Raw genomic sequence first — 27,821 nt, 5'->3', positions numbered from 1 at the left:
CACGGCTGGTATGGATAAAACCACATACTTATGATGCCTACTCTGGAAATGACTGGGTTTCCTCTTCAGGAAGCCATTACTTTTCTTGCTGGACAGGTTCACTTTTCTTGCATGGTTCTTCCCTCCTTCTGTTCAGACTTGGGGCAGCACTGAAGGTCTGAATTCTCATGTATAGCTATATTCTGACAGGCAAAATTTATGAATATAAAAAATGCCATAGTCAATCAGACCAGTGATCCTTCTATTCTGGTATCCTGCCACTGACCGTGAGAAGCACCAGATGTTTCAGAGAAAGATGAAGGAAACGCGTGTAATGTACAATTATGAAATGACCTGCCCACATGGAAAGTTTCTTTCTAATCCCATGGGACTGTGGAAGGGCAGAAAGCCATTGTTTTAAAATATACTAGCAACAAATGCTCTTCCTGCCTAGTTTACCTAGCAACTGCTGTATCACAGAGATGGATTTATAGCTCAGATTGGTTATGGGGATATTTAGTAGTATTTTAGCACAAAATTGGGACAAATCTTCCTTTCCCAGGCCAGCAGGGTGGCAACGTTGTTGAGGCAGTGTGCTCCATCCTGACTGAGGGCTCCTCTCATTGCTCTGAGCAGTCCAAGAGAAGAATGGATGAGTTCCATCAGGGATTTTTGGCCAAGTAGGCCTAAATGAAGGATCAGTGTTCGGATATGGGGATTTGAAGGTGGGAAGCAAAGAGTATATGAGAAGCAGAAAGATCTTCAGAGACCAAAAAGCTTGTAAACCTCCTCTCCTCTGTAGAAAAAACTAGATTAAATAATTTTACCAGATCTTGGTCTTGCAATACAATTAAATAATGCCATATATGAGTTTGTATATTAACTATTTAAAGGGTCTTACGTGGAATCAGATTCAGCATTGCACTGAAGAAAGAATCCTACACTTTTTTGGTGTGGTCTGTCTGGGTACAGTCGTGGCATCACCATAATCTTCCATGGCAAATTCCGTACAAAGCAAGGAGGACTGAGCACTGACTCACTGAGCCTGTTGAAACGCTCAACTGTAAACTGAAACGTTGCTTCTGATCGCCAACTTGTGTCTGTAAAACAAAAATATAAGACAACTAAAATGAAAGTTAATAATGTGAAGATATTCTTCACCCCACTATACACATTTCAAAAAAAACAAGGCGTGCATAAAGAAAAGTTTAACAAATCAATAAAAATGTGTAACATTTTAAATATTCACAGACTGTATTGTTAAATAACCTGGTCCCCGGCAGCACCTGCATATAAACTCTATCGTTCCCAAGTGTGTAAGTGATCTTAAAGTACCTGTTCTTATATTACATTTCTTCGAATAATTCCTACATCTTTCAGAGTAACAGCCGTGTTAGTCTGTATTCGCAAAAAGAAAAGGAGTCACTTTGGATGGGCTATCACCAGCAGGAGAGTGAATTTGTGTGGGGGGGTGGAGGGTGAGAAAACCTGGATTTGTGCTGGAAATGGCCCAACCTGATGATCACTTTAGATAAGCTATTACCAGCAGGACAGTGGGGTGGGAGGAGGTATTGTTTCATATTCTCTGTGTGTATATAAAGTCTGCTGCAGTTTCCACGGTATGCATCCGATGAAGTGAGCTGTAGCTCACGAAAGCTCATGCTCAAATAAATTGGTTAGTCTCTAAGGTGCCACAAGTACTCCTTTTCTTCCTACATCTTGATGACTTTTCCCCTGGACAGAAAGGCTTTTCCTTTCACTAGAATGGCATATAACAGTTGAATCAAACTGTTGCTAACCCATTGATCCTCAGAGAAACTATAGTAGAACCTCAGCGTTACGAACTGACCAGTCAACCACACAACTCTTTTGGAACCAGAAGTACGCAATCAGGCAGTAGCAGAAAATCAAAATAGCAAATACAGTACAGTACTGTGTTAAATGTAAACTACTAAAAATTATAGGAAAGTTTTAATTTTTTTTTTTAAACAAAGTAAGGCCACAGTTTCTGTGCTTGTTTCATTTAAATTAAGGTGGTTAAAAGCAGCATTTTTCTTCTGCATAGTAAAGTTACAAACCTGTTGTAAGTCAATGTTCACTTGTAAACTTTTCAAAGAACCACCATAACATTTGGTTCAGAGTTATGAACATTGAGTTACAAATAGAATAACCTCTATTCCCAAAGTGTTTGTAACTCTGAGGTTCTACTGTAAGACATTACTAATGACCTCTTTGGCTAACTGATATTAACAGATCATCTAGTATATGAAAGTAACACACATTCCTGGGATTTTCAGTCTCACCAGTGTCTTTGAGAATGCTGCAGAAAGTCTAAACAACAGAGTCCTGAAATAAAACTCTTTTTGGTAAACGAGTCACATATTTTCTGTGTAGCTCTTATTCTAGCATGTGTAAAAGAATGCCTCTCAGCTTGGTCAATATCATGTAATGCCCCTGATTTATGAGAGCAGGACAGAGCTTTTGTATCATGAAGCTAGTTTTCCCTCACACATTTATTCTGTCCTTTCAAGTCCAGGACAACACTTACTTCACACACTTTTTATTAGTAGAAAATAAGAGTAAAATCTTCTTGAAGAAGTCTACATCTCTACACCTGAGGTGTTTGAGAAGAATCAGCTGCATTGCCCATGTTTTATTATACCCAGTAATTAATGCAGATGAGGGAGACTGATAACAAAAAAAGAGAGATTTTATTAGGAAATATCCTTAATGCACAAACTGCTGGCATTTATTTTATTTGTTGCATTTGTCCATGCTTATAGTTAAAAGATTATTCTTCCCTGCCTTTAGAACTGTTTCCTATAGCATTCACGCAAATTTAAAGCTATTCTAACTGAAGAGGAAGTAGTTTATCTAAGTATTTGCCTTCCTTATCAGCCATGGTCACAATTAGCCTCTTTTAAACCTGACTCTCATATGTACATAGCAGAATAAATCAAGCAAAAGAAAGGTATAATTTTATATAAACTTTTTGAATCCCTTTTGTGCTATTTGGCTAAAGATCAAGAATATTTATTCCCCTCTGTCTGCAGCCTGTGCTACCATTTTCTCTAAGGCAATACTAAATAACCCTTTACTACCACTGGTAACAGTCATTTGACATAACTACCAGCCAGTTATGGTTTCAGCCAAAATGCTCTCTCTTCTTGCCACCACACAGAGCACAACTCTTTAATGTGGTCAGTATCCAAACCATTAAAGGTTTTATAAGTCAAAACAAAATCTTGAATTGCACTCAGATGAATCAGAAATCAAGCAGAGAATGCATGTAATATGCACCCAAAAGGAAATACCTCTAAATAAGCCGACAGTTGCATTTTGCACTAGCCAAAGTTCCCAACTAGTTCCCACAAACAGAACATTTGATGTTATAAAGGTTTGGATCACCAGAATGAGGTCCACTTCCAAGTAGTGTCACCACTGTGTAAAACTTATAAAAGTTGTCTAAAGCTGCTACTTGACTACTTAGCAAAACACCTGGGGATCCCAATGTACACTCTACTGGAAATGCCTGCTGGGACAGCTGCAAGTACAGTGTTAAGTAATTTAATGCACTGTATTTCTCATAATAAGTGGTGCATGATACATTTTAAAGATCATGCATAATACCACTCTCTGGCAAGATTTAAAATGAACAGGCATTTACAACATGCCTATTTTTTCTGCTGATAGCTTTTGGGATCCCCACTCTTGAAGAATGACTACTCTAAAAGGGAATTCCCATACAGAAATTTAGATAATGTTTTATTTTCTCCATGGAGAAGCAATAACCCTTTACCTGAAATAACATCATTATTAGAATTTTTTTTACATCAGTTTTACTAGAGCAGCACCCAGATGCCCTAATCATGATACCACTGTGCTGGGCACTCTACAAATATAAAATAAACGACAAGTTCTGTTCCCAATGATACTTTCATGTCATATTTACTTACCATCTTCCATGTCTTCTTCTGTGTTGTTGTGTCCATCGGCCATAGCTACATTCCCATTGATGACAGGATTTTGAGTAATTCTTGGTGGATCATCTGTATCTCCAGCTAATAAGAAAAAAAAATTATCAGTGACTTAATGCTTCTTTACATGGGAAAATTTCAAAATGACAAACATTTACTGGTATAAAGAATACCAGAAAAAGGCACTCTTATTCCGTATTCTTACTCCTGAATAAGTGTGTCCACACACACAGTCATAGCTATAATTATACCACTATAATTCTGCTGGTAAATTTCCTTGTGTAGGCAAACCCTTACTGGTTAAGTGTCATACTAATGCAGAACAGACTTAAAATTATAATTTCATTCCTAACAGATATATGTACTTTCCTATATGGCATTAGTAGTCCAGACTGAGAGTTTTATTAAATACAATACATATATATTTAACAATTTCTAAATGACTATTCTTGGGTCCTTTCAAACTGCATAGAGTTAGAACTGAAGTAATACTGATTAATCGATTAACAGACAAATTAATTTAGTCTAAGACTGGCTGAATAAGCAGTCTTATTGATTGCCTTTTAAAGGAAAAGCAAGCACTATAGCACATGTAAGAGCAAAAACTTAGGACATTTCATTAACAAATATTTAAAACTATCCCTTTGCCAACTCTCTCATTACCATTGCTAACTTGTGCTAATACAGCTGTTTGAACATATACAGAGAATTTATGCACCTAAAAAATAAGGTTCATGATGTATAAGAAGTTTGACTTGAAAAATGCATGCCTTCTGATAAGATATACCAACACACGCTCACAACACTGTTTTCACTCCTTTCCCTCCATAACATCTCCCCAACTCCCATATGGATCACTCACACATGCTAACAGTTCACACAGAAAACATTAACCTTCTCTCTCTCCAGACATAAACCATGAAAATCAGATCCAAGCGAGCAGATCCTTTTGCCTATAGGGAGGCCCACTAACTTCAGTAAGACACTAGGCAGGCATAAGTCTCTCTTTTGGGCAGATCTATTGCAGGATCAAGCCTACAGAGTGGCTCTAAAAGACAATGCCACACACGTGCTACAGAACAGAAATGGGGATATCAGACTTCGTATCTGAAGCTGATGATTAAGATATACATTCATATAAGTTTATGAAGTTTAGGATTATACATTTAGCTCAGTTGAGTACTAGTCCAATTAATATTTCTCTTATTATGCTGAAACATAGTTCTCAGGTCACATTTTAAAAGTTGTACAATGTATCACTATCAGAACATGGACGTTAATTAGTAGGATGCATTGGAGACAGGGACTACCTATTTACAATGAAGGGTATTATTTTTATTTAATAAGCTAATTTATAATTTTAAAACTGCATTTTAAAAACATCCTTGTACAGGGATACAAGGGAATAGAGGTGCATCTTGCAGGGGGTAGCCCATCGTGAGGAAACATAGGAGTTGAACTGAATATTACAGAATAAGACGCCATGAACCAACAGCATCCAGGAGAAGGAAAACTGATTTCAAATCCAAACAGTCTGAGCTCATTAGCCTTGGAAGGCAAATAAACCAAGGTGGATCCACTGATACCTGTTCCTTGCTGGCCAGCAGGCGATGACATGGCATTCCCAAGAGCTGGATAGGCTATATTGATCTAACAAGCCATAAGTACATCTAAAACTCACTTGTTACAGAAACAGTACAGTAAACCAAACAGATTTAAAAAAACTAGGCCAAGCATTTATCATCAGTATATCAACAAATATTTGTGTTGCAGCTCTCACACCCATCATTATTCAGCCATTTTCCTTTGTACATGCCAGACACTGCCAATTAACATACTTAGCAAGCAGCACTATGAAATCAACAAGTCATCCTCCCTAATAAATACTGCAGAGTCCTAGCTTTAAAGAATTCAAAGAAATGCAAATGATTCAATATACATAAATGACAAAAGTTAAATATTCTAGTACTGTTTCTCTCTTGCTCAGATAGCTGTTTGTTATAGCTGCTAGAAATGGAGCAGGAAATGAAAGTCACCACATTGTTTCTTGAATAACCACCAACATGGATTTCAAAATACCCAACCCAATTAACAAAGTATAGTGCACACTTGGCAAGCTGGTCAACTGACTGCCTGTTACTTGACAGTTGTCAAATATTCCAGGAAGAATGCCCTGATATAGGCAGCAGCCCACCTTTTTCATTGTTTCATGGTGCTATCTATAAGCAAGCCTAATTAAATGTCTTGATTACCCACTTCTCTACATTCTAATACCACCTGTTGGTGAAAAAAGTAAGCTATTTAAAGCTGAACATCTTGATTGGTTTCAATCTTCTAGAACCGTGGTTTTCAAAATTTTGTACTGGTGACCCCTTTCACATAGCAAGCCTCTGAGTGCGACCCCTTTATCAATTAAAAACATATTTTTATATATTTAACACCATTATAAATGCTGGATGCAAAGCGACCCACCATGTAATAACCTCCTGACCCCCTGTTTGAGAACCCATTCTAGAACAAACATTGTAGGTAGGTATGTCTTTGTTTGTATAACAGGACATCAATGTATGTGGGGTTTACAAAGCACATTAAGCAAATTAAAGCACACAAGTCCCTGCCCCAAAGAGCTTACCATCCACGCTTACTGATTTACCATAAAAAGTCTTAGGCTGGGTCTACACTACACAGTTAGGTCAATGTAAGGCAGCTTATGTCAACCTAATTATGTCAGCGTACACAATACAGCCATGTCCTGCTGATGTTAATGCCACCCTACACCAACATCGTAACTCCAATTCCACGAGCGGCGTAGCACTTATATCAGTGTAGTTAGGGCAATGTAGTGTCCCTGTCGGTTGTTAACTATCTTGTCAATTTCAAGGAAATTGATAAGAAAGCCAGGCAGGTAGAGTCGGGCTGCCCCCAGCTCCCCACTCCCAGCCAGGCTGCTGCCTGGAGGCTCCCTGCTCAGAGAACAGAGAAGTCCAGATGGCTGCTGCCCGTTCCCAGCCAGAAGCTGAGAGCCCAGGGGGGCAGCCGGGCTCCCAACAGGGAGCTGCACGGAGCTGAGAGCCCTGGCTCTCAGCCCCCCATGCTGCCCCTTTTCAGTCGGTGGAAGAGCTCCAGGTGAGGACATGCACCACCGACAGAAGGAAGGTAGTGTGGACAACTAACAAAGGTTGACTTTTGGCTGTAGTGTAGACATGCCATTACTCTTTTTCTATACTGTTGTTACTGCTATAATAAATCAGTGCTTTAAAATATTAGACCATTTTTAACCAATATCTGACCAATTATTTTTTGACCAGTCAAATGCACAACTCTAGTATAGCAGCCATATTGCTGAACTACATCTTCATTTTTGTCCATTCAAAAGCATTTTGAGCCTGGTTGCAAGCCAGTATCATAAGATGCAGTCAGCCATTGAATAAGTACTGAAATCATCTATACTGTTGGAAAAAAATCAACCTTTTTTACTGAAAAAATTAAGTAGCACACAAGTCTTACTGTCCAACAAATAATCAATACATTTTATTTATCAAAAATGAAAATGATATACACAGATTGATGATCAATTTATGTTTTCTAGAATTAATAGTGTCAGACTGACACCTGGCTTGCAACATTTATCTAAGGACAAACAAAATACTGAAGATCAATACTAAATCTGTTCTTTTTATGTATTTGTTTATAAGTTTCACCTTCATGCACACATTTAATGAGAGAACTCTTGGGACTTTAAAAGCTTATCTCAAAAGGATACAGCTACCTGCATTTGTCTTTACTTTTTATATCTGTTTTGATTTTTATTATACTTTTAACAGTGGATATATTATAATGGCTAAACACACAGTTTCCATATGAAAACAATTAACACATTCAAGACATGGACCATTTGGTGGCTATGGATATCAGGTATACAGTCTTAAGTAAGAGGAACCTTTCCCTTATAACACACTTCTGTTTATACTAAAGCTAATCTCCCACAGTTCACAAGCATGTCTATTACCTTCAAAGGCTATTCAGCACCCTGGACAGAGTCAAAAATGTTTTTCAAAAGAAGCAGAATCCAAAATTACCAGGGGTCTAGACCCAGGTGCACAATGACTTCCTCCCCTAAAAGGATGAACACTTCTATATGGATAGAATTCCTCTTATAAAAAGAAATTACAGCAATATCTGAGGCCTTTCACTTGATAAGATGACTTTTTCCAGAGATGTTAAATGAAGCAATGTACTTCATCATACAGAGGCTAGAGCAGTGGTTCTCAACCTATTTACCATTGTGGGCAACTGTGTTATGTGGGCTGCATCCAATACTATCTGTATGGCTCTGAGGATGTCACATGGGCCACAGCTCTGTGCTGACTGGGCTGCCAGCAGCCCACAGGCCGCAGGTTGAGAACCACTGGGCCAGAGTCTCAGATGCTCACTGGACACAACTCATCCATTACCCCCATCAAATATTAACTTAAATCCTCTGTTCAGTTATGTTCCCTAGTCAAGTAGGAAGTTCTCCAAAACCAAACAAAACCACCTTAAATTAATTAGAATGGGGTTGAGATTTTAAGTTCATACAAGTCAGGAAATGAAAACAATACACCATGATGTTGCATTATCATTAATCTGCATTTAAATATTCTTGCTTTTTATAAAAAATGGGAAACTAGATGGTGCTAAATACACATTTGGAATGTATGACTGAAAGATTATGCACCAGATCTTGACCTCCACAACAGTGGTGCAAACAGGCCAAGAAGCTACCCCATCAGGTTTCCCTTGATATGGGGGGATCCTTGGCTAGTGTATAGCTGATATAGTCAACTTAATGCCAGCCCATTTCTTCCTCTTCCACCCCACAAAGTGTAGGGAGCATGAATATGGACTGAGACAATTTATGGGGTGGGGCTAGAAGACAGCTTGCACTGCTACTACTGTACTTGCTCTGTGGGCGAATAGAGGATTTCAGTAGGCAGGGCTCTCAGTACAGCACCTTTCACAAAGAATAAATTCACTAAACTTTTAGAAAATAATTTAAGAAGAGAAGACAAGCATTTAGAGCTTCTGTTACACAGGCAGTAGGGCCTAGTGGATAAGGCAGTGGCACTGAAATCCAGAGACTTAGGTTCTATTCCTGGCTCTGCCAGAGGCCTACTAGGTGACCTTGGCCAAGTCACTTCAGCTCTGTGCCTCAGTTTTACCATCTGTAAAATAGAAGTAATCACACCATACTTTTATAAACGACTGAGATCTACAGATGTTATGACAACTAGATATTTTATTATTGTTATTTATGAAGCCAATGGAATAATCAAATCAGAATCACCCTATTCTGATCTGAGGATCAGATCTGATCAAGGATCTGAGCCTCCTTGAAAGGTATACTGGATTACCATAAACCTATTTTGGATTCCATTAAATTGGTGTGCATGCAACTCTCTCAGGTGGAACCATTATCTCATCATACACATTCATAAGTGCATTCCACGAAGTAACTTTTATTCATGCAGTGTTTGTGTTAATGTGTATGCCTTTGTGAATTTCTCATTAAAGAGACAATGTAAGAACAAATTTGGTCCATAATTCAGGCTTTAACATAAAAAATTTTGCAAAGTGGAAGGAAAGTAGAAATAGCCCCGTGTTCATCTGTTTATTAAATTCCAGTACAAAGTGTTTTCAAACAAACATTCCATGGCAGTGTTTGGAACGCAAATGTTCCAGAGAGTACAAGAATCAAAAGTTAAAGGTGAGAAACCGACTCAACAGCTAAAATGAAACTGACCAATCAACTAATTTTCAATTTTGATTGCTGAAAGAAATGGCAAAAATAGACAAATAGAATAGCAAAAAGTAAATTATATCACTACAACTCTTTCTAAAATTCTTTCCGTTTTCACATATTAAGACAGAGGTTCTCAAACTTTTTCAAAAAGTGTGGCCCACATCTTAGTAGGGAGATTGTCCTTGCAGTCACTTCTCCTATTTGCCACCACAGAGCATCTCTATAACAATCAGAGCAACTGTTTATTTGTTCTGAATGCTATTTTAACCTGATAGCATCTCTTATTCTTACAGAAAAAGCATTAAATAAGTTAGGGGAAGGTTTTTAAATAAACTGAGCTCACTACAAGATATTGCTGCCCATTCTGAGAGACCCTATGATTAAACTGAGGAGGGATAAATGGAATATAGATTAAGAAAAGTGTTGGCAGCTTCTAAATCAGTGGTTCTCAAACTTTTCTACCAGTGACCCCTTTTACACAGCAAGCCTCTGAGTGTGACCCCCTTTATAAATTAAAAACACTATTTTTATATTTAACATTATTATAAATGCTGGAGGCAAAGCACGGTTTGGGGGTGGAGTCTGACTGCTCAGGACTGCCCATGCAATAACCTTGCGACCCCCTGAGGGGTCATGACCCCCAGTTCGAGACCCCCAGTTCTAAATGATCATATTTGGTGACAGAGGTAAAAAAAAGCCTGAAATATGACTAAAGGAACAAGTAACAATGACATACATCTGCATATGGACTATATGAAGATTTGATCTTTGGAAATATACTATCTCAAAACATTAGACTAGTACACAGAGTTTTCTGGACCTGTCTTTGGATATTATGTTACAAGAAAGTCTTATGGAATAGCTAGCTTTCAGAATAGTGATCCAGGAAGCAAGACTTAGGCTTGGTCCACACTACAGATTTATGTCAGTATAACCATGTTGCACGCTCCTGAGCAATGCAGTTATACTGACTTAACCCCCAATGTAGACAGCGGCAGGTCAACAGGAGGGCTTCTTTTGTGACATAGCTACTGCCTCTCGGGGAAGTGAAGTACCTACAAAGCTCTCCTGTTGGTGTAAACAGCATCTTCACTAAACACTACAGCGGCACAGCCGCATCAGTGCAGCTACGCCAGTGCAGCTCTGTATGTGTAGACAAGCCCTTACTCTGTTCAGCAGTAAAGTAATGCAGATAACTATATCTGGATTGAAGCCATGGAGCCTGACATGAGTATATTCACAGCAGTTTAAGAATTATGACAGAGGAGAAAATTCCTACTAGTTCAAGAGTAGTGGTAATGAGTTGCACCTGCCAGGAATATGGGTAATTTGCAGGTTGCTTGTTTGTTACATATATCACATCTAAGATCACCAGGCATAAAGAGCTAAAAATCAGAGTTCGAACCAGTTTCTTTACAGAGATGAGGAAACCCCAAAAGTAAAAAGAATGTGGCAGGAATTCATGAACTGAGGTTGTTAACTGGACCAGAACTACAGAGCCTTATGAAATCAAGACATGTCAGAAGGAGTTGCTTCTCAAGATGGAAGTTAACAGTGAAAGACTTTATGGTGTTGCTGTAAAGATTACGAGTGAATATAGATCACTTGCTGTTGGTTTCAGTAGACATCCCATGTCCACAGATGAGAACGTGGAAAATAATTGGCTGTTGTGGTAACTGTACTGGGCCCCATCACATACAGCAGTGGTTCTCAAAGCTGTGGCACGTGGGTGTCTTGTGGCCCATTCAGCCCAGAGCTGCGGCCCATGTGACATCCTCAGGGCCACAAAGGTAGCATTAGATGCGGCCCACAATGGTAAATAGGTTGAGAACCACTGTTATACAGCATGCAGATAGGGAAGAAGAAAGATGAAGAATGTACCAAAAGCATGCAGGAATGTAAATACTTAATGTGCCCATTTCCACTCAGCCACATCTCTGCCTTTGGGTGCAGGGAGACCTGAAGACAAAGCAAGATTTGCTACCTCAGATGCTGGACGGAATAGCTTGTCTAGAGGAGCATGAGAGATTTTCTAGTGTCTGCAGTTCCATAAAGCTTTGATTTTATTTATTTATTTTTTTTAAATTGGAGAGTGAAGACTGATGGGAAACAGAGGGGCTCAATTCTTGTTCACTGTCCTAGACAGACAGTTGAAACCTGAAGGTTCCATAGCAGTTAGGCAGGATCCTAGGAGCTGCATTTTTTTTTTTTAAACCTAGAAAAATGTTTTTTACAGCTGAATAAAACTTTCAGTAAACATTGTCTACTAAAGAAAGTAAGTTAAGTAACCCAGTAACAACCCAAGACAGCAAAGACCTGAAGCAGTGGGGCAGGAGAGAACACAGAAAGGCTGAGGAAATATTACTAGAGACTGAAATAAGTTTTTTAAAGGCTAGTCTTCTACAGTATCAGTGTGTACCAGCAGGTTACCTGCAAAATATGTAATCCAGGTCTAGCTTTCTACCTGAGAGTCTAGATTTTGCTGGACCATTTGAAAAGAAACTCATATTGCTCTTATGTCCTTCTTAAGCAGCCTGAAGGAACCAACAGGTAATGCTGCTTAAGGTATTTAAAATTTTTTTTTTTTAGTTTGGAAGATAAATTTAATTTCACAGACACTATATTTGTTGAAATTTTACAAAGCTACCGTGTTTAGAGAACACTTGTACATGCTTGTTTTTACTTCTTAAAGCTATCATTTGCTAACCCAGATTGACATTTATAACAGACTTAAGCCAAAATCCCAAATGCTTGTGGAGATATGAGCACTAAAATCAGTATCTGGTAATTTCAAGAATTGTTCTACTTTCCATCTTTCCTCCTCCCACCAAAAAACCTCCCATTAGGGGAGCTGGTTATGAGTATGACCAAAATACGGAATTTAAGAAAGATTTTACAGTTGAATATACTCTTTGCAAAGTAACTACTAAAGCCCTTACAAAAACCTCTAAAATGAGGCTCTGACTTCCTGATCAAACAAAAGCAAATGGGAAACCCAGACCTGGGAGCCCTAGACTTGAATCAATTCCTGTGCCCCTAAACAGAGCGGAAGAGAGACCCATTACTCCCTCAGAAGGTAAGAAATAATTCGCTCAATTCCTAAAGGGAAAAAAAAAAAACACCTATGCCCTAAATTCAGTCAGTTTACAACAGAGTATGTAAGAGATTTTTAAGCAACTAAAAACAGATCAAAACAAAGCTTAGAAGGATGTCCACCTGCTGAAGATAGGAATTGGACTGGCAGAATTTCCCTAACGTCACACAGTGGTTGATTTCTTGTTCCTATTTGCTGTTAGAATAGCAGCTCAATTCATAATTAAGCAATGGGACACAGGAAAAAGGGATTTAAAAATCTACACCACTATTCGAGTGAAAATTATGTTCTATTATTTTATTCTCCAAAAGAATGGTAGCAGAAAAAAATGAAAAAGGAATACTGGAACAATTTTTGTAATCTTCAGAGGTTACCACAGAGACAATGTAATACTCCTAACACATTTATTAAGGAAAATAGAAGTACAAAATAAAAGAAGGAAACAAAGATGGGGTGGGTGAGAAAAGGAGTATGTGAACATGCAGGTGCCAAGATAGCTGTAAATCTGTGTCTGGACGTAGACTTATGGGTAAAATTATTGGGCTAGATTACATCCATGATTTATAAAATCTATGTAGTCTGCACACACAATAAAAAGTGTTTTTTTCTTTTATTACCAACGTATAGGCCAATTTGCTTTTGTTTCATTTACATATATTTTATTCCTTTGTGACTCCACAGCTCCTTCTGATTCCATGACAAGCAGCAGAATTTGAAGGCTAATCTATTCCTCTAAACAGGAAAGCTACAAGAGAGGATGACTAAGATTCCAGGTGAGTATGCTCAGAGAAAAATTACAAGGCAAGAGGCAGCTCTCAGATGAAGGAAAAGAGGTGTCAAGAATGTGGTAAAAGGGAATCATTTTCTAGTTACGGAGATACACAGCCAGGTAATTCTTCCATCAGATACACATGCTGGTCAATGATGTAGTGTATGATCATCAGGGAAACTAAAAACTCTGTGAGTAATTATTTTTCCAAGAGAATTTTCATAGTGAAGCAAACTTGTGGGATGGGGTGTGGGGGGGGAGCGTTTATAACGGAAAAATGCAGCTGGCCAATATATTAGTTTGTACAATGTTATCAAAAAAATCCTTTGTATATAGATTTCATACAGTCAGAGATATGTAGGCTGGAAGGGGCCTCAAGAGGTCATTTGGTCCATACTCTCCTCACTGAGGCAGGATTAAGTATACCTACACCATCCCTGACAGATGTTTGTCTAATCTGTTGTAAAGAAACCCTGCAGTGACAGGGATTCCACAATGTTCCTAGGTATCCAATACTTAGTTGGAAAGTTTTTCTTAATGTTTAACCTAAATATCCACAGCATCAAACTAAGCAGATTTCTTCTTGTCCTATCTGCAGTGGACATGGAGAACAACTGACAACCTTTTACATATCTGAAGTCTTATATGTCCCACCTAAGTCTTCTCTTCCTTGGACTAAAAACGTACTCAATTCTTTCAACCTTTCCTCATAGGTCATGTTTTCCAAACCTCTTATTTTTGTTGCTTTCCTCTGGACTCTCTCCAATTTGTCTACATCTTTCATAAAGTGAGGTACTCAAAACTGGACATTACTACAGCTGAGGCCTCAGTATTGTTGAGTAGAGCAGAACAATAACCTCTCATTTCTTATATCCTACACTCCTGTTAATGCATCCCAGAATGATATTTGTCTTTTTTGATGAAGCATATTGTTGACTCATTCAATCTGAAACCCACTCTAACTCCCAGATCCTCTTCTGCAGCACCACTGCTTAGCAAGCTATTCCTCATTTTGTATTTAATTTTTCCTTCCTGAGTGTAGTATTTTCTACTTGTCTTTATTAAATTTCTAAGTATTGACTTCAGACCAATCCTCCAATTTAACAAGGTACTTTTGAATTCTCATTCCGTCCTCCAAAGTACTTGAAAACCCTCCCAGCCAGGTGTCATCTGTGAATTTTATAAGCATGCTCTCCACTCCATTATCCTGAAGTCATTAAAAAAAATACTGAATAGTACTGCACCTAGGACAGACCCCTAGAGAACCCCACTTGATACATCCTCCCAGTCTGACAGCAAACTATTGATAACTACTCTTTGAACATATGGTTTTTCAATCAGTTGTGCACACACCTTAAAGTAATTTCAGGTAGACCATATTTCCCTAGTTTGCTTATGAGAGTGTCATGTAAGATTGTATTAAATGTCTGACTAAAGTTGAGATATCTACTACTTCCCTGCATTCCCTACAGGTTACCTAGTCAAAGAAGGAAATTAGATGGCTCTGTAAAGAACCAATCATGCCAAACCAATGCCTGCTATTACTTATCACCTAATTATCCTCTATGTGCTTACAAACTGATTAATAATGTGTTCCAGTGTTCTTCCAGGTATTAAAGTTTGGTTGACTGATGTATAAATACCCTGGTTCCTGCTTTTTTCCCTTCTTAAAGGCTGGTAGTGTGTTTGCCCGTCTCCATTTCTATGGGACCTCACTCAATCTCCAAGTTTCAGAGTGGTAGCCATGTTTATGCCCAAATAAATCTGTTAGTCTCTAAGGTGCCACAAGTACTCCTCGTTCTTTCAACCTCCAAATGATCTTGAAGACAATTGCTAATGGTTCAGAGATTGCTTCAGCAAATTCCTTATGTACCCTAGGATGAATTTCATCAGGCCTTGATGAATTGACTATATGTAACTCATCTAAATATTAGTTAATTGTTCTTTCCCTATCCTGGCCTCTCTCTCTCTTTTTTTTTGATTTAATAAAAAAAAAATATTATTGCTTCACTGATTGTAGCTTATAAGCACTTCAGGACAAGGACTAACAGTGTAAAAGACTAAATGGAAAATGAGATCATCATTAACACATGACAAATAACTCTCTGCAGGATCAGACTTGCTATCTATAACTTCTGCCATACCTGCAAAATGACCAGACAGGCAATATGCCATAGTCATCACTGCTTATTACACTAATCACAATCATCCCACTGTTACCTTGTGCTTCCTTCCTCTGTTGTATCCACTTGTTGTTTCTCACATTTAGACTGTAAGCTCTTTGGGGCAGGGACCATATTTTCACATTGTGTGTGTACACTGCCTAGTACAATAGGATCTGTAGGCACTAGTGCAATATAAATAAAGAATGAAGTCACACATCCAGCATTGTGACTACATTACCAGATGTAACAGACTCAGGAGTAAGCCCTTATTTAACTCAAGTCTCTGATATTTAAACAATATAGAAGAAAAAAGTTTACCTTTCACATACTTAAGTTTTAGTCCATGTATCTGAGAGTTTCTCCCACTCTGAGAGTTATCTTTATTTGAAATTAAAAAGGAAGCAAACCAGATACTAAGAACTTCTGGTTAACAGCAACATTTTGCTGGGAATCAATCCCGTCCCATTGAAGTTAACGTTAATGGAATTCGGATATTGGCAATGGCATGGCATCTTAACTTTTTTTGGAAGAAAGGACCCAGGCAAGTTTGTGAGGCTGCAGGCAGGAAAGGAAGCACCAGGACATGCCTTCCATGGCTGCAGTCCTGCAAGGCCCATCCTAGTACTTTGTTCTGTGGCTGCAGCCCAGCAAACTTGCCTGAATCAAGGACCAAACAGGAAGTAAGGGGCTGTGGCGTGAAGGGAAGACTGCAGGCTGAACTATTGTGGGGAGGGCTCCTCTCCCTGTGCTCTCTGGGCTGCACCCTGCTGGAACACTGCACCCAAGAAAGGAAGCACTAGGACATGCTGAGTCCTGACCCATGGAGAGGGCAAGGAGAGATATTGTGCACACAGGGCCTCAGCACCTTCACTCTCCATAGACTGCAACCCACCCTCCTAGCTGCAGCGCAGCCATCAGGGAAAGCACATCCCAGCATTCCTCCCGAGGTACAGCCCTGCATCCTTGCCTTCCAGTTACTAGAAGCTGCCAGGTAACAGCAACTTCTTGCTGGCTATCAAGGGTCTAATAAGCAAAATCTACTGTCCTTTTATTGAACTCTATGGGTGAAAAGCTCTATACAAAAGCTAGATGCTACTTATGTCATTTTTTGTATTCAAAATGTGCCTCATACTTGTTGTAGAAGCACATAAAACATTTAATTCAAAATTCACACAATTACTCAGTGGACCAATGGCCACCATTAAAGTCTCTACCCTCCAAATATGTTAATTAAACTTTGGCCAAACTATTACCAACTTTCTACAGATTTAACTCATTGTATGATTGATAATTAGGCTTTATATAAATGAAATGTTTATCTGAAACACTTTGGTATGAACACCGAACATGGACATTTTTTAATTTGTCATTTGCAGTTTTATAGTTTTGCTGAGGCAGTCTCTGGATATACTGACAACTTCATTTTAACCAAGTTTTGTACAATCTTAATATGATTTGTAAACTGTAGATGAAACTAAAAGTCTTATGTCTTATTTACAAGACAACAGAATTTGTGTGCATTTTTCTTTAACATAAGGTTTTATTAGATGCACCAACTCATCTAGCTGGCTCAACTACACATCAGAACTTTTCCTCAGTGGATATCAACATCTTTTACTTTAATTTGCAGAAATAAATAGTTTGTCTTAGTCACGCTTTCAGAAATGGTAATGAAAAAATGTTTTGTCCATTCTACACCAGCATCTAAGCCGTTTTCAATACTAGTCAGAGAAGCCCACTGCTGAGGATCATTCACTAGTTTACGGTCTAGTGCAGACTTGGCTCATGTGGCTAATTACATGAAATTGACAGCCCTTGGAAGAACCCAAAGTGAAAAATAAAATTGTTGACCAATTATTTTCTTACATAGTGATGATAGAGAAGTTGTCCCCAACTTTTCCTGTCATGCTCCCCCCCTACCAGTAATGGAATCTGTCTCTGCCCCATCACCATTACTGCACAACCAAGGCTTCCTCGGCTGAGGAACTTGGACTGAAGGTGAAACTGGGGGCAGAACTAGGATGGGGAAGGAGCTGGGGCTAAAGGCGGAGCTGGTTGCGGGGAGAGAGAGGGAATGAGGGCGGAGCTGGGCTGGCTGTGGAGCAAGGGGTGGAGTGGAGGTGCAGCTGGGGCCGGAAGTGGAGCTGATCTCGGGGCAGAGTGGGGCTAGGTGGAGCTCCCACCCCACCTTCTGTGGTGGCTGGACCAGGCCCCGCAATGCATCTCCCCCCAAATGTTCCTCAGTGCCCCCCCTTAGGGTTGCACGCCACAATTCAGGGACCACTGTGATAGAAGCTGAAATACCATGCTTGGACTAACCATCTAAAAACACACAAAAAAGCCTTGTGACCTACATGGCAACTATTAGGTTTGCACTAATGTCTCTTCTCAGATATAGCTATAAAAGCAGCAAGGCTATTGGAGAGGTTTAACTACTCGTAAGTCTTGCCTGTGAACATTCCAAAGATGATAATGATATTATACCTTAGTTGAAGGCAAGGCACTTAGTCCCAGCCTACAGACAACACCCTAAGTGATGCGTTTTACAGTACCACATCCCTCCTTATGTTCTCTCTGCTTTACTAGATAATTGACCTACCTCTGCAACAGCAAAACCCAGGCTCTGCCCAACAACCATTGCTAGGTAGAGCAAACTACCATTATCCAGTTTGGCAAAGTTCTAGAGCAAGTGCAGGTTACTTAAGGGGAAGAGCGAACCCTTCTGATACAGGGAGAAACAGACTGATACCACCCAGGAGCAAGGCTACTATAACTGTGACAAGATATGCAGTGACTCTCTCTCCCTTCCAAGTCAACCCTACTGTTATATTTTATTTGATTACATAGCCATATAAGAACCAAAGAGAGCCAGTGAAAGCTATTTAATAAGTAATACTGACTTGCTGCTGCTAAGATATTACTGAAAACCACTAAACCCCATCAAGCTGCACCATTTCCCCCACTGTTTTAAAATTTAAAAAGGACAGCATACATCTTGATTATCTGAATCAGCAGAATTCCTTGTAATCAGAGATTCAGCTATTTGAGCGTTCAGTCATCTGTTTCCTTCTTATGTCATGTCAAATGGACTGTCAAGTTGACACAGGTAACCCCAAAACATTAATAAGCATAATACCTGGATATTTGCTATGAGTATAAGCAGGGGAGGGTTTGCATTTAAATAGTAATAGCAATACTTATATTAAATAATTTTAGTTCATAGAATCACAGAATATCAGGGTTGCAAGGGACCTCAGGAGGTCATCTTAGTCCAACTCCCCCCTCAAAGAAGGACCAATCCTCAATTTTTTCCCCAGTCCTTAAATGGCCCCCTCAAGGAGTGAACTCACAACCCTGGGTTTAGCAGGCCAATGCTCAAACCACTGAGCTACCCCTCCCCCTAAATGTCATCATATTAATGAGGTAAGAAATTCACATTTAAGATTTGTACATACTAGTTCTAAAACTAAATGAGTTCTGGATGTGGTTTCAAAACTCAGTGAAACAGGTTTCAAAAGATATTTAGCACATCCACATAACACTGCTTTGAGAACTACTTAATTTATGGAACGGTAATTTGTCAGAGTGTAGTCAAAATGGTCTTTGAGGTTACTTATCCCAGAGATTTTGTAATTGTTGTAGCATGGTTTCATACTTGGAGAACCATACGTACAAACTGTATTACTCACTTTTAAACCCATCTTACAGTATAAGCTGTTAAGCCTTGTTCATACTAGGAAAGTGTACCATAAGAGTGGCATAGTGGACATTTAAGATCCTTTTTTACTCAAGTCCCAATCACAAATTTTGCAACTTTGCTGGAAAACGGTCTTGTACACACTAGCACTTAAACACCAAATACCGCCCACAGACCGTTAGCAACAGATCAATTTCATAACACACAAAACTCAAGAACAACAATGTATGTTTCAAAGGCCAATATCTGAAGTTAGAAAACTCTAAAATTAGTTTTGTAACGTATGACAACCTAGAGATAATAGAAAGATTTTCAGGAAAACCCTAAATCTCTGAAGTCTGTTTTTTAACACTCATTGTACAGATGATGTTCAGGCATTTATTTCAATCCTGAGTCTGCATTACTTTAAAAAAAAACAAAAACAAAAAAAACAAAAAAAAACAGAGTTGCTGCAGAATTTCTGTTTCTGGAACAGACAACTGTAATAAGAGATGTAAAAAGGTATTTGATATCAAAAAGCCCCAATTTTTGGAAGGTGGAATTTTACATTAACAGTTGGATTTTATCAAAGTCAAGTCCAAATTTACCCTCAGTTACATGACCACAATTCCCACTGTTGACTTTACTGGATGTTAAATCTACGTATCTGAGGGCAGACTTGGGCTCTAAATGTACATAAGGGTCTTTTTTTCTTTTCCCAGATGAGATCTATTTCTTTCAAAGACAATACATTTGTCCAAAACAAGAGTAAATGTTTAGTCAAATCAGTGATCATCTTCTGCACGAGTACAAGTTGTGGCCACGTTGTTAAATAGTGTTTCTCAAATTTCTGGAAACTTACACCTACTTCAGCAGGGGTTCTCAAACTGTGGGTCGGGACCCCTCAGGGGGCAGTCACGAGCTGTCACGCTCCACCCCAAACCCCGCTTCACCTTCAGCATTTATAATAGTGTTAAATATAAAAAAAGTGTTCTTAATTTATAAGGGGGTTGTACTCAAGAGACTTGCTGTGTGAAAGGGGTCACCAGTACAAAAGTTTGAGAGCCACTGTGCTTCAGGAATATAAAACCAATCACACACACACACACACAACCCTCCCATCATCTCACCTTGATGTTCAGGAAGGACTGTCCAATGGTTAGGTCACTAATCTGGAACTTGGAACACCCAGACTCAACTCCCTGCTCTGCTACTGATTTTCTGTGTTATATGGGGCAAGTCACTTTAGCCTCCATGTCTCAGTTCACCATATGTCCAACAGGGATAATAGTACTTTCCCCACCTCGCGGGGTGCTGTGAAGTGAAATACATTAAAGATTGCGTGGCACTCAGACACTGTGGTAATGGTGATAGAATATATATCTATATATATCTCCAAGATCTTAATCTATAGCCACGCCGCTAAAAGGTGTGCAGTATAGCAGCTCTTTGTCAGCAGGAGAGAGCTCTCCCGCTGACAAAAATAAATCCACCCCCAACGAGAGGTGGTAACTTTGACAGTAGGAGAGCTCAACTGCCCACAAAGCACTGTCCACACCAGCGCTTTTCATTTTTGGTGAGGGGTTTAGGGGAGGGGGTAACACCCCTCAACAACAAAAGTTTTACCAATAAAAGTGCAGTGTAGACAAAGTCTAACCTTTTGCCCTTTGAAAACTGCTAGTGTGGAGCTCCATACTATTGTATTCCCCTCTTTTTTATGCCATGGTTTGATGAACAGTGAAATAGTTCACATTTAAAGGGTCATCACTGGCACTGAAGTGAACAGGGTTGTTCACAACTCAGGACTACAGCTCTCTCCAAACTCAGGCAGATTTCTCTGGACCAGTTACATTTGCTTCACACTTTGAAAGTTTTCTTTGCAACTGTAACAGCTAAAGGCTTTTTTTGTTTTAGTAAATGAAAGCTGAGAGTTTGGAATATAACTGAGAGGTCTATCATCCATCCAGTTAGCCTGGAGCATACATCCCACATTTTGAAAGACACTGGGTTAAAGATATTTACTTCTCTTAGGACACTTTATAAACATGTTTAAAACAAATTTTCTTGGCCCAATAACAATAGATGCAAAATGACTCCTGGTAGTGTAACTATACCAATTATTGACAACCAATTTTAGAGCACAGCTGACATGATTATGAAGAAAGGAATGGTGAGTTGAGTCATCTTATAAACTAGTTCTGTAATCCTGAACTGAATGCTGCAGCTTCATAGATGTAGCATAGACACTCACTACAGCGACAGAAGAGGTTTTTCCCCTCATGATAGTAAATCCACCCCTGATTGGCAGTAGCTAGGTTGCCAGAAGAATTCTTCTATTGACCTAGCTGTATCTACAATGAGGATTTGGTAAACCTACATATGGCTCAGGGCATGAAATTTTTCACAGCCCCGAATGAATTAGTTAGGTTGACCGACGTTTGAGGTGTAAACCAGGCCTTACTCTTACATAAATTGTATGCGAAGGCCTTTCAACAACCTATTAATATAGGTATCCAGGGGAACTGCTCTTTTTGAAGTAAGTTACTGCTTTCTTGTAACTCCTAGTTAATGACCAAGTCCTAATTAATACAATATACTGAATACCTGAAAACCATTATTATGGAAGGCAGAATCAGATTGATTAATCATTTTTATATGGAAATATTATAGACTACACTCTGCAATCTGACCTGGCATCCTGACACAACTAACTAATAAATACAGATACATAAGTATCAGTGTCTGCACAGGAGTCTTTTGGTAAACAGACTAAAAACTTAATGGACATGCAGGAAAGAGGCAAAAAAGCAGGATTCCTGGTTTTAAACAGTATTGGACTTCCTATAAATCCTATAACATAAAGGACGCTAACAATGAAATAAAATTCCTCTTACTCTTATGTTTAACACTTTATACTCAAACTAACAGAGAATCAGAATCTATGTAGCTACATTAATTTCCCTCCCACATCAAGAAAAAATTCCTACTGAGAAGCATCTATGATGTATGGAACGTATTTGCAGCCAGTCTCATCAGCCTCAGGCTCCCACACCTAGTGCTACTCCCAACCACAAGATTTGTGTGTTTCACCCTTCCATCTTCTGCCCTTCTGACAATTTTCTTCCAGTTGAGAACCCAACTAAAATCAAAAGCGCTTTGTCACAGATTAGGCCAGTAACAGTGAAATAGCAGGCAATGCTAAAACTACAAACAGATATATCTGTTAACTAATCCTGACATAGGATCTGAGCCAATTTTTACAAACTTTGCTTCCAAGGTTAGTAATCTTGAACTTATCTTTGTCCTTGGATTGCAAGGAAAAGATCATTTGAACTCTGAGTTTTGTAACGATACAGGCAAACTTGGAATGTAAAGCCCACTTTAAAGTCATTTTCAAAGAACCAGCTACATGTGTGCAAAGTAAAATCCAGTAAGTTGATGTCTAAAAGAACTGTGTGTTCCTGAAGCATTTTCCTCTGTAAGGATCCCTGTACCTAGGGATTGTTCGAGTTAAGTACCATGTATTAAGTGACACACCAATTGCTAAATAATAGCAATGCCTACACTGTATTAACTATGTTAAAGTTATATACTGCTTTAGAAGGAATCCTTCTGCAATGCCCCCCTGAACAACCACAATCAACATTTACAAAATACAGTGCATGTACATGCTCAAAAGTAATGTACAAAAACTTAATACATTTTAAGATTAAATAGACCAATGAATCTTGCAAGAGGATTTTGTTGGACATCTAAGGTTTTTTTGGTATAGTAAAGATAACATAGCAACAGGCATACTGCACAAAATTAAAGAGTACAAAAACCCAGAACAAGAAAGGGTTTGTCTTTTTCTAACCTCCAGGTGAGGAGCAGGAATTTAAAGGAAAAACACACTTAAAAAAAAAAAAGAGCATTCATTCTAAGTGAAATGCTTTAATTGGGGGAAAGAAAAAAAAAGTTCTACACCTTGATCTGAACACTAAACTAGCTTGGCTCAAACAGATCTCTACTGACAAATCCCACTGCCAACAATACTGTTTCCCAGTTTTCATTAGTCAGAATGTCAGCCTATACAGCTTCATCATCTCTGTGGAGCACTGTCATCTTAGGAAGGAGGCAGGCAAGCACAGGGAATCACAGACAGTAAAGCCTTCTCTGAGGTATCTAGGTCCTAGTTCATTTAAGTACCCTGTAGATTAAGATATGGATTTCAAGCTCTGCTCCAAAATAAATGGGGAATCAGAGCAGTTCATGAAATACATGTGTGATGTGTTGTATATATCAGACTTCGTTGTTAACGAAGCATGTGCCGTAAGGGTTTAAGCCTTTTTGCAGTGGTTACATTCAATTCAAGGCTGTATGAGTTACAGCTAACCAATCTGAGGAGGACAAAACTGAGAATTCCAAGTCATGGCGATCCACCTCTGAGAGGAATAGGTAAAGCATCCTGGACAAGCAAAAGGAGGCATTTTTCACCAGTGTGTCAAAATGCATGTTAATGATACTGTGATGGTTAAGAGAAGATAAATAAAACATGGCACTGAGTGATTAAATAATCTGTTTATCCAAAAAAGATTAAAATGTACATATAAACATAATATCCACTGAGAATAACTTTTGTTAATAGCCATCACTTGGCAAATAATTTTTAATCAAGTGATTGTTTTTAATGGGAACCAAATGTTTTCAAACTTCTGATTATAATATTGAATTAAAAATTGTAACCTACGCCACAGAGACAAGTTACTGGATTTACACGCCCCCTCAAAAATATAATTTATGAACAGGATATTAAAAAAAAAAATCAAAGCTTTCTTATGCATCCCCAAAAAACAGCTTAAAAATATTTAAGTGGCAGCTAATTTTCCATAACAAATGCATCTCGATGGTATAAATTAATTCAACAACTGGATCTGTTCTTAAAACTTTTCTTATATAAAGATTAATTATAACTGACACATCAAAGAACACAAACGTATATCTACTTTCAACATATATCTTCATACAGTTAGGGATATTTCCGCTGTGGACCAGTCCTTTGCTTTGCTGGTTAATGTAGCTAACACATATTAATATCCATTCCTAGGTTTGCTAAAAGGAGGAATCATAATTAATAGCTATAAGGTCAAATAATCTCTGGCTAATATTTACATCAAGCCACAATAACTGAATGATCTGCTTACTTGCTATTTGCACCTTATGAAAGTACTGAGCCAATTTTCAATTCCACCATCTGGTCTCAGAACATGATACTAACAGTTTTAAAAGTGGACTTTATGGTGCCTTTTTTTTTTTTTTTTTTTTTTTTTTTTTAAAAAGACATGTTGAGATTTCTCACACACATATAAATCTTCCAGTGTGCCAGGGCTGAATGTAATTTAAAGTTAACCTTTTTCATCAATAGCCTCAGACACTGTGTGTGGTCCAAGATATTTCATAAACCAGTGGATCTTTTTTTAAACTAGAATCTATTAAGCTAGCCAGATGGCCTAGCTGACAGAATAAAGTTCTAGCATGCAACAGAATCAAGTTTGAAAGTGACCTTGGGATTTTACTCACTATGCCTGTGAAGACTGAGAATATCAAAAAAGAAGCTAGCTTGGACACCCAGATGGAAAAGAAGGGAATATCTAGATTAGAATTAGGGATAATGACTCCAGATTAAAATATTTACATAAAAACAAACCGAAGTACCTACGCTTAATATGTGTGAGTGAGTCTTCACAGTATAAAAAGAAAAGGCTATATTTGGATACTGCAAAGTCCTGCTGCAAAAAGGAATTGAAATGGGAAATAAAGATTTCAAGAGGCTGATCTGTTCCAGGATTTGTTTTACAGAAATGGTGTGCATTCAAACAGCATTAAATTATATATTTTTTTAACGTTAGGACAGTTTCACTGATTCAACATGTAGCTGAAATTGTGTTAGATAGCCGTTTTCTAATGTGTTTCTTGGAACTAGGTCAACAGGGCCATAAGTACACTTTTTTGCTAGACACACTTCCTAAAATTCGAAGTTCTACTCCTTTCCTAAGATGTTGTAGTGTCTCTCTATTTTATTTATTCTTTCAGTTTGTAACACATATTTAGCAAAAATGCCATGGGTTCATATATTAATTACAGGAAAAAGATTCATAATACGAACAAAACAGGGCCACTTACACAAGACTGTCTACCCCTGCCAGGGACCGCATTCATGTTAATACCTCATGGTTCATGGTACCAAAGGCCAGGTTGACACTATAAACTTACATTGGCATAACTACATCGCTCATGGGTGTGAAAAATCCACACCCCTGAATGACGCAGTATATTGACCTAAGCCACAGTGTAGACCAGTGGTCTCCAAACTGGGGTGCGCGAGATGATCCCACGGGGTGTGCGGCAGCAGGAGCGCCACCGGACGGCATTCCGCCATTTTTTTTCTTCGGTGGCAGCTCCGCATGTCCACGGCTGGTGTTCCCCTCTGGCGGCCCGCTTGCGGCAGGTCTTCCGGTATTCTTCCATCGGCGGCGCGTCTGCGGCAGGTCTTCTAGTCTTCACCCTGGGGTTCGTGAGCCAAAAAGTTTGGAGACCACTGGTGTAGACAGTGTTACGTTGAGAGGTACGGTATACTGTAGACAGTGCTATGTCGAGAGGTGGGCTTCTTCACAGCTACTTCCTCTGATGGAGGTGGATTAACTATGCGATGGGGAAAAAATCTCCCATCGGCATAGCAGCGTCTTCACTGAAGTGCTACAGCGGCACCACTTCAGCGTTTTAAGTTTAGACCTGCCCAAAGGCTGCTTGAGTTTCTTGAGGAAATGGTTTCTTCAGCATGGGTCTAACATCTGTTCATTAGCGGAACGCCAAAACTTTGTCCTCTCTTAAGGGAGGCACTGATAGTCTCTACCAATGGGGGAGAGGGTGAAGTAATATCGTCTATTGGACCAACCTTTATCAGTGAGAGAGACAATCTTTCAAGCTTACACAGAGCTCTTCTTCAGGTGCATACACTTTGTCTACACCATGCAGCTTTTAGCGACATGGCTGTGCTGCTACAGCCGTGCTGCTAAAAGGTGTGCAACCTAGCTGCTGTTTGTCAGCAGGAGAGAGCTCTCCTGCCGACAAAAAACTTCCATCCCACACGAGCGGCAGCAGCTTTGTTGGGAGGAGAGGGCTCCTGCCAACAAAGCGCCGTTCACACTGGCGCTTTTTGTCGGTAAAACTTTTGTCGCTTGGAGGTGGGGTTGTTTTTTTTTTGTTTTTTGTTTTTTTAACACCCCTCAATGACAAAAAAGTTTTGCTAATAAAGTTCCAGTGTAGACAAAGCCATAGTCAGAAAGTTGTAGCTAAATACAAAGTGGAAAGGTTGTTTAGCATAAGTAGTTAACGCATATTTCAAGGAACCATTCAAAGTGAAATGACCAGTTAACAATTCACCCTGAATATGTGTTAACTACATGTGCTAAACAAATCTGTTCTACCTTGTATTTAGTTGTGGCACTCCGACTACATTTCCCAGACCCCAAGAAGAACTCTGCGTAAACTCGAAAGCTTCTCTCTCACTGACAGAAGTTAGTGCAATAAAAGATATCATCTCATCCACCCTGACCCTCTAAAATCTTGAGATCAACACAGCTAGAACACCACTGCATATAGTCTCTGTCAAGAACAAATCCCATGTCTCTCCACTAAGCTTCAAAAATAAGGAGGTCATGACCAACTCATGGATTGCAAACCAAAGCCCAATAATCTCCGAAGTCTGGGTGAGTAAAATGGGTTGAAACATTAATAGAATAGACAATTGGTTTAAAAAGACACCAGGTAAATGCATAACATTTCAAATCTGATGACAATCTTTCAAAAGTAAACAAGGCAACATTTGTGGTGGTGAGGGGAATATCTTCACATTTATAACTTACTGAGGCTGTAAATTTGAAAATGTACAAATTTTACCAAATATCCTATATTGACTTGTTTTTATTTTTAGAACATGCTTCTGCATCAAATAGTTCCAGTTTTTGGCTTTGTACAGATTAGTTCATCTGTCCTTTCCCATTTTTAATTCCCAGTTACCATGTTTTTTAAAAATATCTCCTTATAATTACTACCTGCCTGGGAATATATGTTCTTGCTATTTGTCCTTCATTTACTTGGCCAGGCATTGTTCTAGTTTGTTTTTGGGACCAAGGATGGAAATCCAAGAAGTTGAAAGCCAGAATGAAGCGTGAATGTGAGGAACAATAACCAAGCTGGGAAGAGGAGAGGCCTGAACAAGGAGAAACAGAAGACTAAACAGTGAAATATCATTTATTCCAATTTTCAGAGTAACAGCCGTGTTAGTCTGTATTCGCAAAAAGAAAAGGAGTACTTGTGGCACCTTAGAGACTAACCAAT

At 38.9% G+C, this 27,821-nt stretch overlaps 1 protein-coding gene across 2 annotated transcripts in view; it reads right to left on the bottom strand.

Annotated features, from left to right (window-relative positions):
- The window catches only part of USP7 (ubiquitin specific peptidase 7), a 138,408-nt gene that overhangs the window by 58,288 nt on the left and 52,299 nt on the right, over positions 1-27,821 (bottom strand). For both annotated transcript variants that reach the window (XM_073362481.2, XM_073362480.2), the window contains 2 exons: positions 3,936-4,040; positions 881-1,079 (listed from right to left, as the gene is read on the bottom strand). In XM_073362481.2, the coding sequence (XP_073218582.1) occupies positions 881-1,079; positions 3,936-4,040 (304 nt within the window). The remainder of the gene's footprint in view (positions 1-880; positions 1,080-3,935; positions 4,041-27,821) is intronic.

The sequence above is a fragment of the Lepidochelys kempii genome, chromosome 10 (genome assembly GCF_965140285.1).
Source record: "Lepidochelys kempii isolate rLepKem1 chromosome 10, rLepKem1.hap1, whole genome shotgun sequence".
NCBI lineage: Eukaryota > Metazoa > Chordata > Testudines > Cheloniidae > Lepidochelys > Lepidochelys kempii.
This window is presented reverse-complemented; position numbering and strand designations above follow the sequence as displayed.